The sequence below is a fragment of the Dysidea avara genome, chromosome 10 (assembly GCF_963678975.1).
Source record: "Dysidea avara chromosome 10, odDysAvar1.4, whole genome shotgun sequence".
NCBI lineage: Eukaryota > Metazoa > Porifera > Demospongiae > Dictyoceratida > Dysideidae > Dysidea > Dysidea avara.
Window position 1 is genome coordinate 2,893,734 of NC_089281.1, and position 14,898 is coordinate 2,908,631.

Consider the following 14,898-nt stretch of genomic DNA (forward strand, 5'->3'; position numbering starts at 1 on the left):
GTATAGCTGAGGGCATGGTACAGGCCAATATCCTTGTCCCACGCACAGTGAGATGGAAGACATTGTGGCATTAATTATCCATAAATTAAACTAATACCATACCTGTTTCACTGCCCATACACAAGTCCTTATGCTAGCAGTGAAATTAATCCCTAATTTCACTGATATCAGTGAAAAGTTGTAATTGCAATTTCATTGGCTAGATAGAGTATGTGTTATAGTGTAGTATGTTGCTTAGCAACAGTTGTTAAGGCATGGTTGCTATGGATTATTCTGATTTGATTCTTCATTGAGCCATAGCAACCAGACCCTAACAACCATTGCGTGGCAACCAAAGAACGAGTATTTGGAATAGCATGGGTAGCAAGCAGTGAAATGATAAATACCACGAGTGTTGCATTGAAAATTGATTGACATTTCAATGTAGTACTTGTGGTATTTATCAAAATTTCACTGCTAATCTCAAATTTCACTGCTACCCATGCTATTACTAGTACAAATAACATCACTGAAGTCATATGATACTTATGGAGTGTAAAACCATACTGCTCAAGAGAACAGAACAGAAGCCAAGAAGAAAGCTAAGAAGAAAACCCTTCCTCCATACAAAATTCAACTGTACATGTCCGTAACAATGGAGGGGTGGAAATGGTGAACTACAACCGGTCAGACAAGGATTGCTCCTTGAGGGAAGACAGATGGCGATAAAGCTGGTGAACCACATCCTCGGGATTCTGATGAATAATCAAAAATCAGATCAAATAAGCAATGCAATAAATCCTTTCAGAATATGTAGCTACTGCTCTTCAGATGTTGAGACAGGATCACAGATACTCATGATCAGACCCCCTAAACAAACTGTAACACCAAACAGTTCTCATTCAATGTCATTAACAGGATGAAGCACAACTTGGGAAGGAAGTGGCCGTGAACTATTCAAGGGATAAGAGTAAGTTTGAAAATAGAGCAGTAACACCTGCATGATATCACAATAATTACATATACATATACATAATCACTTCCATAGGGGCAGAAAATGTACACATGCCATTGGAGCATGACTTTATTTTGCCTCAGGTTTGTTAAAACTGTCTTTCTAAATCTCAAGTTGAGCCCAAAACAACCATATTTTCCTTGAAGCCTGAGTAAACCAACCCGATACCTTAATTTTGTCATCATCTTTCCCAACTTCTGTTCTATATGCCCTGTGTAAGTTTTATGCGGTAGAAGCCCAGTTGTAGCCTCCTGAAGGAGCCTTTACTGTTGAATTTTCCCTAGTCCTTGCCCTGCAGAAGTTGCAGATAAGCGTTTTAATGTAATCTGTGAAGTAAAAGTAATCACTCTATTCGGGGGTAATGATGAAATGTACAGTAGCATGTGACATCATAGGTGCTGCATTCAACTGAAACATGTGGCATTTGTAAAGCCGGGTGCTGGGAAAATTGTGCGTTTTATTTGTCCTGCTATTGTAGAGTGCCAAACTACATTGGTGTTAATAATTATGACTGGATTTGCGAAAACCCGACACAATAGCGCATTTTCGAATTCCTGTTTATGAAATAGTTATAATCTACTTAGCCAAGTGTATCTTCTAGTGTACCTTCTGGCAATGTTTCAGCTTCATACGTCAATAACGTTTGGAGTTACAGTCCTACAAACTGACAACAACAGAAAAATCGATTTGTACAGCAAGTATATATAGGGAGATAAACTACATGCGCTTACTAAAATGGTTGTAACTTACAAACGGATTGACGTACTGAGCTGAAATTTTTACCATTATATTTGCCATGGATCATTTACTGGGTAAGGTATCGCCTTTCTTCACTGCATACAAAGGCGAAATTTATGAAGAAAAATCGATTGCGTATGATCGGTTCGACATGACGTTAACATACGCTCATACCTTGTGTATCCTTGGGTTTACTGCAACAAAACAAAAATTTTCCAACTCTTCTTGAGTAGGCGAATAAGATGATATCCAGGATTTTATTGTTAGTCCCTACCTTCACTAAGAAAGAGGCATTCAAAAACTTTATGGAACTTTTTCAATAATATGCAACTATTTCACTCATCGTTTTCAATGCTTTATACTGTAAATTTAGGTTTGCGCTATTATTTCAGGTTTTCACAGATCCAGTCACAATTGTCTGTTATCAGGTACTAACATACTAGAGTAGTTAGAGCATAGCCAGTCTGTATACTGATTACATGGTAAAATAGCATGTACTTACCCACACATTTTTGTAACAGGTCCACTCATAAGTTGGTGTGGTGAGACTAAACTGCTCTTGTTCATCATAACTGTTTCAGAAAAACTGTTTTAGCAATGGTAAGGGTGAATAGGCATTTGGTTTCGTGAGCGTACCAGCAAAAGCGGAATTTTATTGTAATTTCAGAAACCAGATCAGCTATGCTCTTTGTCTTTCTAGTATACCAATACCTAATGTTAGGTGAATGTAGTAGTTAAGCTATCCATACTTGCACTATGGCAGTAGAATCGAATGTGCAATTTTTATGTATTATGGCAATGGATTCTTGCCACACATTTTGCTAAGTGTACATATTTGTAACCGCTCTACTTTCACTAGGAAATATAACCATGAGTAACAAGGGGTAGTCACTTCAATACCGTCTGTTGAAACACTTACGACTGGGATCAAGATTTAATCAAGCGATCAAGGGGCTTTTGTACAATGAATCAAGCGATCAATACGTCCGCAAAAGAGTGACGATCAAGCACCTTTCAAAGCTAACTTTAGCAACACGATAATTTGCTAGTATTTTATGGTAGACTTTCAAGAATCAAGGCACTTTTACAAGTGTAATCAAGCAATCAAGGCAAAATTTCGACGATCAAAATTCTTGATTCCGGTCGCAAGTGTATCAACTGGCGGTATGGAAGTGACTACCCCTTGAGTAAACATTGCATCGGATGCATTCGGCATACAACATGCAAGGGCAGGCACGAATTTATCCACTAACATGTTGTTGGGTAAATGAACCAAAAAAAGAAGTGGACCTAATACTGCACCCAAATATGGGCGACTAGTAGAGGTGACTTGAACACACCAATGTTCATGAAAATGCGCTGGCTCTTCTGCAATAACTTCCTTAGTACTACACAGCGAAACTGGTAGTCTATGACGACCTTGTCCTTGTACGTATAACATACCGTCGTGGATTGGTTACGAGTGGATACAGCGTTCGTATCAGATTTCGTATCATCAGTCGTCTTGCTTCGTCGTGGGACCATTTCTTGGAGACGGAATTCTGTCTGGCACCGTAACAGTAGCTCTCTATCAACACCCAGTACCTCCGTCGCGGTAGTATCAAAGCATCCTTTGCCGTATCAGCAGTCCTCTATTAACACCCAGCAACACCGTCGTGGTAGTATCAAAGCATGCTGAACTTCGTCCCAGTAAAACTAGATCCCGTAAAACTAGCCATTTTCCGTATAGGTATATTAAATTTTCCGTATACTAGATATTACATTTTCCGTGCATTAAATGAAATAAAATGTTAGTCTGAATCTTCAAATATGGCAACCACCGGATCAGCCAAATCAACTTGGTGTACCTAGAAATATGCACCAAATAACCACTTATTTCAACAGCAAAAAATTTACTTACAAGATTTGGAGGTGTAGCATACTGACCCTAAGGAAAAATAAATAATTTAGCATATACATATAATTTTGTACAATGTCTCAAATAGCGGGCTGGATGTTTCTTTCAAGCTACTGCCAAACCGCTAGCATAAGTGGAAAATGGTTACAAAGGTACTACAATAAGGATTAACAACACGGTTGTGGCTACACTTGTACAAGGCACGTCCCATAGGCCAACTTATGATGCATATTTGTGGGCTATCAACTACCTTCATAGTTGTAAGGTTTCCAATACCATGCAGGACGCCCAGCCACTACACCTTACTCGGTGTTCAATTTCATAAGGAAGAAAGGAGCCAAGTCCTAGCGGCTTGCTTCAATTCCTTCATGAGTTATGATGGATTACACAACATTACCTTCTGTGGCTTATTTTTCACATACTGTAGACATGTACAAATTCATTATTTCACTCTAATGCTGTTTTCTAAAACTAAGGCTAAAACTTTGGACATCCCAGGCCATCGGTTTTTCTCTATATATAACCAAGAAGTTATTATAAAAAGTTTCAGAAAATTGCAAAACTAGCTGTGCTTTTGGTCACATATCAATAATGTATGGATGTAGCCAAGCTTTTACCACACAAACTCAATCTTAACATTTCAAGCAAAACGCCCTAGATTTGCTGTTGTATTGCCAAAGTATCAATCAACAAACTTTCTTCTCAAACGTTAACATGATGGTAGTGTATAAAGCAATCCCATTGAAATAACCCAATATTCAGTATGCAATGCTTATTATTTACAGTAATGACAAATTATACACAAACAACTCACCTGCTGTGATGGCAATGATTCTTCATAGTGCTACAAAATCAATAATATGTAAATGTAAGCCTAATCAACACTTTGACACTTACGTTAATGCAATGATCATTGTTATCTGGTCGTTGACTGAACTGTAATACAACCAGTTAAGGTACATCACACGGAAGATTTTGTAGGTTAATTTACCTGAAGATAGTACTGGTCTTGTGGAGGCTGTATGTTGCGAGCATAGTACGGTGAAGGTGAATAGCCCTTTGCAATGTGCAGCTAAACTAAACATATGAACTTTTATACTGTACACACATACATCTGAATAATCATCTTGCGGCAGAGGATAGTGTGTGAGGCTCTGAAAATAGATAATAGCCATCAGAAGAGGTATTTGCTATGTCATACGTAGTACATACCTCAGAATCATAAGCTGCGTGCATCTGATCATGACCTGTACCACCACTAGCAACAGCTGGATCTTCAACCTGTAGTGGTCAAAATAAAATCACAAATGATACAGCTTAGCTGCGTACACACCTGTTCCACTTCAGTATAGGAGGATTGCAACTGGTGACCATTTTGTGGTGCATCATGATAAGCAGTTGTTACCTAAAATGTATCATCTGTTACACTATACTAATTATAAGTTAACACACAGTAGGACTTATTGACCGTGCTCTCACTGCCCAAGCTGGAGCTCCCCTCGGGGCCTCACACACTAGTGGAGTAGACACTACTCTGGGCTTCTTCAATACACTTTTCACTGTCCACCTTTGATCCAGCTCTTGAATAAAGTCTTCTAGTTCTATCAGGGAGACCATAAAATCAGCCTTGTTGTAAGAAATACCATTCATGTAATGTAACTAACCAGTAGATCGCCACGATGGTGAATGTGTTCTGTAAGAGCCTTCACCGTCATCACTCTCTTCAGTCATATAGGCTGGTATGATTTCTCTCCATCTTTTCTTTTCTTCTTTTGTCGCGCATAGCTTCTTGCGACGATCATACAACTGTTTCCAGAATATTGAAATTTATTGATGCACCCAAAGAAAACTAACCGCTTTCTGCCTGCTCCTCACTTTGGTGTTCCTGTCATTGGCTTCTTTAATAGCCACCCTGTCAGGCCTCACATCAGTAACTAGCTTTCGTCTACGGGATTCGTAGTAACGATGAACTGCCTCTAATATTAATAACCAACATCTATATATGTAAATAAAATATGTAATGTGTACTACGTTACATGACTCAAACAATATATACCAGTATGCCTTGCAAATCCCAGATTTTAAACAAAAAAACTATATGTACATGTTCCATCAATTTTTAAAGTATATACAGCAGGAGTTGCTAAAAGCTGACCAATTTAGTAATATGTAAATAAAGGGTCTAAGTACCTCATTAGCGACGAAACTTTAAAGCATACTATGCGTACCGTAGTCTCAATTAGGTGTAGTCTCATGAAGGTACAAATATCACCTGGTGACATTGCTCTTACTTCAATGCAGCCAAAATGTTGGCTGGTCAATCATAATTATAACCCCAATCATTCAGAAAATCACAATGCAGAATTTACTTAAAACAACCTTGAATTATAGAGGAAGATGATTTATTTTAAAACTTCAGTGCTGGTCACTGTAAATTTCTTTTGAAATATTTGAGCCAAAATTCTGCAGTTCTCAAGTGCAATGAAAAGACGACTTGAGTCACTTGACAATGAACAATTAGGTGAGAAAAGGCAAAATATGGAATAATGGAACGGCAGAATTACAGAATAAGCAAAACTTTGAATATCCCTACAAGGCGAAGATGAGACAACACTAAAACTATGCTCAGCAATTCTCAGGACGATCTTGAAATAAAATCACTCTAAAGTAGAAAAGTACCAATACTGACATTACGTAGTATCACTGCCTATATTACTGGTATCGGTACCAGATCCATATTGGCAATACATACTAAGGAGTGAAGACTTACCACATTTCCTACATTTTCAACCATCATTAAATAAGTTTCTAGTAGCAAATAACTTACAGTAGTTATGCAAACAAACTAATACCTTGTTACCGGGGCTCTTTTTAAACTATTGGCACACACACACACACACACACACACACACACACACACACACACACACACACACACACACACACACACACACACACACACACACACACACACACACACACACACACACACACACACACACACACACACACACACACACACACACACACACACACTCCATGTGTATTCTAATAAATGCTCCACGTCATGTGGTGCTTAAAGTGCAGTTAGGTACAAAAACTTCAGTTCTTTCTGCTGTACTAGCTAATATCAGCTATCGCTCTAAGTTAATAGCCCTAATTTATTGCAGACACCTTTCTATTAACAGGTGAAAGCTAAAGCAGGATTTAACCTTCATATTTTTTTTTATTTGCTTAGAGATGGATGACTAACAGTTGAGGAAGATGATTAAGTAGAATAATTATTGAAAACACAGAATACGGCAAAATGCAATAGCAGAGTTGCAGAAAAGTGAAATTTGAAATCTACCGAATCCGATCTGGCTTTATATGCTCTTCACCTCATATAATCACAAACACAAGACAACAATAGAACAATGCTCAGCGATTTGAAGGGCAGTCTTTAACGAATCGAATAATGCTAGTAGCACTGAAATTATCGAATAGTTATTTCAGCACTATTTCAAATGCACTTCACCATAATTTGCCACTAAAATTTAAGTTCTCTTTGCTGTACTAGCTAATACCAGCTATCACTCAACATTACCTGCCCCAATTTATTAGTGTACACTGTCTTCTACGAATATAATCTCTCAAACCCTAAAGCCACCGGGCTGCTCTTCATTTTCGTTTGCGTAAGTACGGGTCACGCCCACTTTTAGAACGGCGAGATACGCATCTACTGGGAGCCTATGAGGCCTACTACGGCATTTTTCAGTTATAGAACACCTGAACAGCCCACTAGGAAAGCCAATCTCGAAGCCTGTGGAGAGTCGCTGTGCCAGTTTTAAACCTTGGAAAAGAAACCACCTTCAAGCCAAAGCTCACCAGTGCGGTGGTTCACTAAAGGCTTTGTTTAGCCTTAACTTGTTGTGGATAAGCTGTTTTTACCACTGAGCTAATGGTTTGCTCACGTGGGTGTGTACAGACAAACATACATAGGCACACACACGTTTTTCGGGAAACAAGTTCAGTAAACCAGGCGCGCGCCCACAGCCGGCCTTCGGCTGGCTGTGGGTGTGTGCCTGGTTTAATTACATCAATATTTGTTGTCATTTGCTATTTCGTACCTTTCTTCTAAATCAAAATCAGCATCGAATTCTTCATATAACTTCTTAACATCTCCCTACAAATATGATCAGTTAGCCATGATAACGGTTGCAGAAGTATCAATCCAACACAAGGTAAATAAACAAATGAAAGTTTATTAATCCACCTGCACATGGCAATGCAATCAAGTAAGATGCAGCAACTAATACTTAAGCACTTACATAAAAGCTTCTCTAATATTAACTGTTAATGAATACTGTAGTACTTACACTCAAATTGGTATCGAGACGTTCATCATTAGAGCTAGCAAGTGCTTCGTCTGGTGTGGTACCTTCCTGACCGGCAGACTGTAAGTTTGTTATCTCTTCTCTCATTGACAACTTCTTTTAAGGCTTCTACGGTCATCCTCAAAGCCTGATTGTCCATGGCAAACTTTGATAGTGCTTCCTGCTGACTTTGCATCATAGCAGCCATCTGGTCAAGTTTCCCCTCAATTTCTGAGGTCACAGGTTCACTATGCTGCTCTTGTCTAGATCTCGCATAGAATCCAACCAAATGACTGTTCCTATTATCCACACCTAGTGGTACCCAAGTAACACACAGAATAAATTTGGCCTGTTGCCTTCTCACCTCGAGTCCTTGAAGTAATTTGTTGCTCTAATCTTCAAGGTGTGCCACGGTTGGCATCCATATCTATTGGAGAAGTAGTGATATGCAGAAATTAAGTCTGCGACTTCTCACCTCGGCCTTGTGGAGTCTGTGATTGAAAGCTGTGATCTGGTCTCTGAGGTGTGCCACGGTTGGCATCCATACCTAGATATAAGTAGTGATAATATTGTGTAGAAATTATGTGTGCTGACTTCTTACCTCGGCCTTGTGGAGTCTGTGATTGAATGGTCTGACCTGGATCCTGAAGTGTGTCACAGTTGGCATCCATACCTGTATATAAAGTAGTGATATGTAGAAATTACATGTGCTGACTTCTTACCTCGGCCTTGTGGAGTCTGTGATTGAAAGCTGTGATCTGGTCCCTGAGGTGTGCCACGGTTGGCATCCATACCTAGATATAAGTAGTGATAATATTGTGTAGAAATTATGTGTGCTGACTTCTTACCTCGGCCTTGTGGAATCCGTGATTGACTGGTCTGACCTGGATCCTGAGGTGTGCCACGGTTGGCATCCATACCTGTATATGAAGTAGTGATATGTAGAAATCATGTGTGCTGACTGCTTACCTCGGCCTTGTGGAGTCCGTGATTGAATGGTCCGACCTGGATCCTGAGGTATGCCACGGTTGGCATCCATACCTGTATATGAAGTAGTGATATGTAGAAATTATGTGTGCTGACTTCTTACCTCGAGTATTGTAATGGGTCATTGTGTTAATTAATCAAAATGCTCGAAGAATTGACCACTGGGATTTCTGATTCCACTCTCTAGGACTAGCCAATTTCTGAGCTGGTTGGACTGTACAGCTGGCTGTTTTAGCGGTTCAAACAACTCAAGTTGTATAAATTTTCTTTGATGGCGCTTATTTCGTGTCATCCCTCTCCAATTTTCTTTCTACAACCAATTTCACGCTCACACATAACTCACGCTCACACATAACTCACGTTAGATATCTCAACAAAGTCCTCTTCGTTTCCATTTTCGGGGAATTCCAGAAGTTCCCTACTTGCGTCCTCCTCGAGATCCGAGTCTTCTGTATGCATTAACTTGTGCCGATAATACGTAGACTTGGACACTTCTTTGTGGCAGTGATCACAAAACTGTCGCTTTCTATTTCGCTTGACTCCTAGCTAGGCTTTGTGAAGACAAAGTCGTCTCGGCCATTTTATTATCGTGTCAAACCGTAATAGTTACGGATTCTTATACGATTGGCGTATCCAATGTATCACGAAATTTATTTCGTATCCGTACGTCTAGCTCGTCTCGAGAAATGGCAGGTTTCAAGTACGGAAATCGTGTCAACTCGTAACTATTAGTGAGTTTCGCTGTGCTAGCTATATGGACGACTGGTTTTTAGAAGTGAAATAATATCATTGTGGTGCAAGGGCCCGATGTGAAAGGTTAGCAATTAAGTGACCTTTATAGTATAGCAGCGTAGCCCCCAAAATTGGTGACATTGTGCACTTTTCATAAAACCATGAAACTTTCCACATAAATAGTACTCCTCATGACATGTAATTTTAGATATAGTGCCATCGCTGAGTTGATCATTGGTGACTTTTACTGCCATTTTTGCACAGAAAATTGATTATTTTTGTCTTTAACTCCCTGAGGCAATAATTAACTTGTAAAAACATGGTACCAAACAAAAGATCTTGTTGATAGAAACAATTCAAACAACTTGGTTTTTATTTGAAGTCAATAGGTGATTTCATTACAAAATTATGATCATTTTTACTAGTAGCAAAATTTGATAAATTTACCTGCCCCCGAGGTGTGAATTACCTGTGGGCAGATAATTATACATAAATTTATCAAATTTTGCAGCTAATAAAAATACTCATAACTTAAGAATGAAATCACCTATTGAAAACCAAATTGTTTCTATCAGCAAGATCTTTTGTTTGGTACCATGTTTTTACAAGTTAATTACTGCCTCAGGGAGTTAAAGACAAAAATGATCAATTTTCTGTACAAAAATGGCAACAAAGGTCACCAAAGGTCAAATCAGCGATGGCACTATATCTAAAATTACATGTATTGAGGAGTGCTATTTATGTGGAAAGTTTCATGGTTTTATGAAAAAGAGCACAATGTTTTGGTTGTGCCACTATACTATTACATCTACTGCATGCGGGATGATCTCAATCAGCACCTGTATCAAGTTCACGCTCGACGTCATAAATTCAAAGTCAAAGAAGTCACCATTTAAGTCTATATTTCCCCTTGATGGGTAGGGTGGCCCGACGGCTTGCTGATGGACAAACCAAGAAATGCATGCACGACGGAACCCGCTCAGTGAAAATATTCACATGTTCTATATATGTCTGTAAGCTAGTTAGGCCACTCACCTTCAATTTACGTTGTGGTCACGCTAAAGGTGATTATATCATCACGGTAGGCTGGATAAGGTTATTCCGCATTGTCTACTGTGGTTGCTCGAGGTTTAATTTACTTTTACCCTCGCTTTTACCACCTAGTATACAGTACTATTAAATTTTCGCGAGCCTGATTGATTGATTGATTGATTGATTAATTGATTGATTGATTGATTGATCGATTGATTGATTTATAAAGAACAACACCAGTACAGTAGCAAAACAACACAATATAGTACAACTGTACAGTAACAAGAAAACTCAAAAACAGTAAATACCAGTGGCGGATCTAGGAATTTATAAAGGGGGTTTCCAGTTTAGAAGGTGGAGATATATATTGACATGAGATACGCAAACGTTTGCACTACATCGTCTGGTTTGGTAAGGTGAGACCAAAAAAAAAAAAAAAAAGGTCACAGCCTAGTAATAGTACATAAAATATATTAAAAACTTCCTACACACTACTTTAGTAGCTACTGTGACTGCTCTAATTACAGTATCTCGATCGAGACGCACGCCGCGATAATTAAAACATTTAATTGTTACGCAATCATTTTTCAAAGGGGGTTTCCGTGGAAACCAATGAAACCCCCCTGGATCCGCCACTGAATACACAGTGACACATCAAACATTAGTTAAAATTTTGCCTTGATTCATTATAAAAGTTGGCAAATGAAGTTTGCTCCGTAATAACTTGATGTCATAAATTCCACCAATGGGTGGCCTGATGATAAAAATAATTCTGCATGAAGCTTAGATTGGCAGAGTGTGGCTTGAAATAAGATGATTGGCTACCAAACTCAATTGGTGGATTTTCCTGATAGAATAAGTAATGATACTTCTATGAAACTTTATACCAATTGTTCAAACTTATGCCATTGCAATTGGTTCTAGTAAGTGGTGATGTGGTCATGTTTCTTGAGATGATATAAGAGATGGACTGTATGATTCTGTAAACATTGAATTCTATAAATATTTTATTGTGCTAGAGACGTACCCCATACTGGCAGAGCATAATTCAAGTGAGACATGACCAGTGACTCTATAGCAATAGTTTAATAATATCAGGGAAAACAGACTTGTTATATTTTATAATATACGGATAGTATGACATCTTCCTACATGCGTTGGATACTTACTTGATCATTTCAAGTCAGCTGACTGTCAAAAACTATAGCTAATCCGAGCCTGTTGCATCACTCAGAGCTCAAGGCTCAGTGTGTATTGTTTGGGTATCCAGAGACATAGCTACAATACACCTTAATCCACGCAAAATTATGAGTCACAGTTTATTATAATTACCCTCATGGTATTTCCCTCATGGTATTTTAAGATTGTCCCAAAATTAATTTTCAAACCATCACCAAAGGCACTGCTAAGGTGGTTAGCCTATGTACACACCAGTTATCAGTGGTTAAAAAACTATTTTTGACAACTATCCCCAGTGGCGTAGCTAGCCCAGAAGGATCGGTTGGGCACCATTGAATGTGTACAAACTGCAGTAATCAGCATGTGAAGCATGCTGCAGCTAGGGGGATCTGGGGGCATGCCCCCCCCAGGAAAATTTTAGAAAATTACGTGCTGAGATTCAATTTGGTGACATTTTGCAGCAAAAATCTGTCATCTCTAGTATGTACGAGCATTTTATTTGCATAATAATTATTATTATTAGTTATGTACGTAACTATAGGATCGAGGATTCATAATGCACCTCGTATTGCATAATTTAGCTATAGTTATAGCTACGTACGGTGAGTACCTGAGTTGGTAGGGTACTGGAACTGATTGGTTGAGCCTGTGCCCTACCAGTACCCACCTTAACTACGCCACTGACTAGCCCTAACCTGAGACTGTGGGGTGAGTTGTTACAGATGGTCCAAACTAAACAAAGTTTGCTTTTGTGTATGAAATATGTATGTATTTTGAGCTCTGTATTTTCATGATTATCCAAATAGTTAAAGTGAGAAGAGGGCTTGCGTTGCATACTGCAAAACTGAAATGATTTCTAACTAACTACAGTGGAACCTCTCAGGCAGTCTGGTACATACTACTGTCCATATCTCAGAAATGTCTGTAACTAAGAATAACATGCTATTATGCTAAAGTGACTAACTTAAATACAAGTAGTGTTGTTGTTGCTATCAGTTAGTGCTATGCAGTTTAGTAGACAGAGGGGGAAGTCACTACAGAGCATTCATGGTCACTCCCCTGGGCTGTAAAAATGCATTATCACCTAGCAACCAAGTGATGGTTATTATTAGTAGAATAAACTGACAAGCCACTAAACAGGTAAACAGCAACCTTTAGGCTCCCTCCTTGTGCTTTCATCTAAACCAAACTTCAGGTCAATAAACAGCAAGCCACAAGTCATGCTAATTTGGGCTGTCCGGACAACGGAGGTGCCTGGATAATAGAGGTCCGGATAAGGGAAGTTCCACTGTAAAGGGGGTCTGGGGGCAGGAAATTTTTGATATACAGCTGTGCATTGAATCTGGAAGCAGTTTGAGAGAAATTACTGCAACCTGGAAGTAATTTAAGGAAACAGCAAGCTCAAGGGACAAAATTAAAAACAAGAATTAGTAAATCATGTACATAATTATGCAGTAGTTACATGCGAGCCAATTTTTTAGAGTAAACTGTTGTTTCATATAAATTACGTAGATTTTAAGGCAATTTTATTTTAATAGTAGACAGTAAAAAGAAAAATTAAAGCCATAACTATAAGTTGGATTTGTAAGACAATTTTTAATCAAAAAGTGGACCACAAAATATATATGTGACTGAATTTGACAAAACAAGGCTTCGACGCACAAAGCTTTGTTAGGAGATATGGCGATTTTAAGGAATCCTTGTGTAATAACTTCCCAGTGCCTACAGCTGTGCAAACAAAATTTGCACCAATTGTACATCTGTTCACTAGCTATCACTGAGTGGGTGTATACATTTCTGATACCCAAAATTTGCCCTGTTTTGAGCAGCTTTTTTCGAGCCCAATCACCATTTATAACTAGCTTTTTAGCCCCTGCCAGTTATTCCCATATATGGTTAACCCTATAGCCATGACCAATGGGGCTGGCCTGGAGGTGCTTTTTTGTCTTAATACATCACCACATGACCTTTGACTGACAGGTTGCACCTTATTGACCTGATATTGTTAGCTATCTATAGATAGTTCCCTTTCTTCATTGATGAATCTGCATGCTATCAAAACAGCACAAACCAGAGAGTCTTTACAAGAGTTGGACATTTTGAACATATCAATGACTACTGCACAACCATAGGACTCAGTAGTTTTGGTCACTACACCAGCCTGAATGCCAGTGTTAGAGACCTTTTGGGTGAAATGGCCAGAATCTTGATCTTTATGTACCATGGCCATCTCAAGCATAGGATCTTCTTTGGTAGGAACTGTAAAGAATGGACTGTTAACTCGGAATGTTTTTAATTTAGTACTAGATAGTAATTAGTGTTTTTGCTTGCCATGCACATAACTGACCTACACGACTGTACAGGTCAACTATGTGATCACATGATTGTCCAATAACTCACATACCATTAATTTTGTTTACTAGTACCTACGCATTCATCATATTCATCGTCATGATATTAATAGACCCATGCACTCATTGGTGTAATATCAATAGAGCAGTATATATGTGCAGTTATAGCCAAACACACTGAGTGTACACTCTAGTAGAGCAGCTTGCTGTATTCAGATTCTGTGGCAACTGCTTGACATGTTGCATGGCTGGGGATGTCAAACGTGATCCAGACTATAATACTAAGCTGCCTAATATCATCACTTCTTTTGCTAAATATGTAATTTATGAGTTCAGCACCGTCACTATACCATACACGTACAAATTTTGAGGGACATGATTTTTGTGGATTTCACAGTTGCTAGTTTAGCTGTCTGTAAAATTTTCATCTTCAAATATTAACTATTATCGGTTAGCTGTATGCAGTAACCTCAGTAAAATACAAGTAATCCTAAAAAATAAAATCATGAAATATTTGTTGATCCACGAAAATCATGTTACATATCTAAAAAAATTGTACGTATACTGTGGGTAATGGTATGAAACTATATGTGGTTGCAGTAGAGGTTAGAGTATAGCATATAGAAATTTGGG

At 38.6% G+C, this 14,898-nt stretch overlaps 1 protein-coding gene across 2 annotated transcripts; it reads right to left on the reverse strand.

Moving 5' to 3' along the window:
- Positions 1-3,449: 3,449 nt before the first annotated feature.
- Positions 3,450-8,770, reverse strand: LOC136269305 (uncharacterized). Of its 2 annotated transcripts, XM_066064847.1 has the most exons (15): positions 8,707-8,766; positions 8,349-8,411; positions 7,988-8,296; positions 7,739-7,884; positions 5,484-5,605; positions 5,294-5,435; positions 5,082-5,230; positions 4,963-5,034; positions 4,842-4,910; positions 4,742-4,783; positions 4,621-4,686; positions 4,527-4,565; positions 4,444-4,473; positions 3,633-3,659; positions 3,450-3,579 (listed from the first exon to the last, which is right to left on the reverse strand). In XM_066064847.1, the coding sequence occupies exons 6-15, from the start codon at positions 5,358-5,360 to the stop codon at positions 3,523-3,525; spliced, it is 618 nt and encodes a 205-aa protein (XP_065920919.1). In that variant the 5' UTR covers positions 5,361-5,435; positions 5,484-5,605; positions 7,739-7,884; positions 7,988-8,296; positions 8,349-8,411; positions 8,707-8,766; the 3' UTR covers positions 3,450-3,522. The 2 variants fall into 2 exon arrangements, with proteins under 2 accessions (XP_065920919.1, XP_065920920.1); XM_066064848.1 differs by lacking the exon at positions 3,633-3,659 and having other exon boundaries at positions 8,707-8,770.
- Positions 8,771-14,898: the final 6,128 nt, after the last annotated feature.

Bases quoted from the DNA above. Each gene is read 5' to 3' on its own strand.
- LOC136269305 (XM_066064847.1), bottom strand. From the start codon at position 5,360: ATGACTGAAGAGAGTGATGACGGTGAAGGCTCTTACAGAACACATTCA. The intron at 5,231-5,293 runs GTTAGTTACATT...TCTCCCTGATAG, and splicing joins ACCATCGTGGCGATCTACTG to AACTAGAAGACTTTATTCAA. The intron at 4,566-4,620 runs GTAAATTAACCT...GTTGTATTACAG, and splicing joins AAGACCAGTACTATCTTCAG to TTCAGTCAACGACCAGATAA.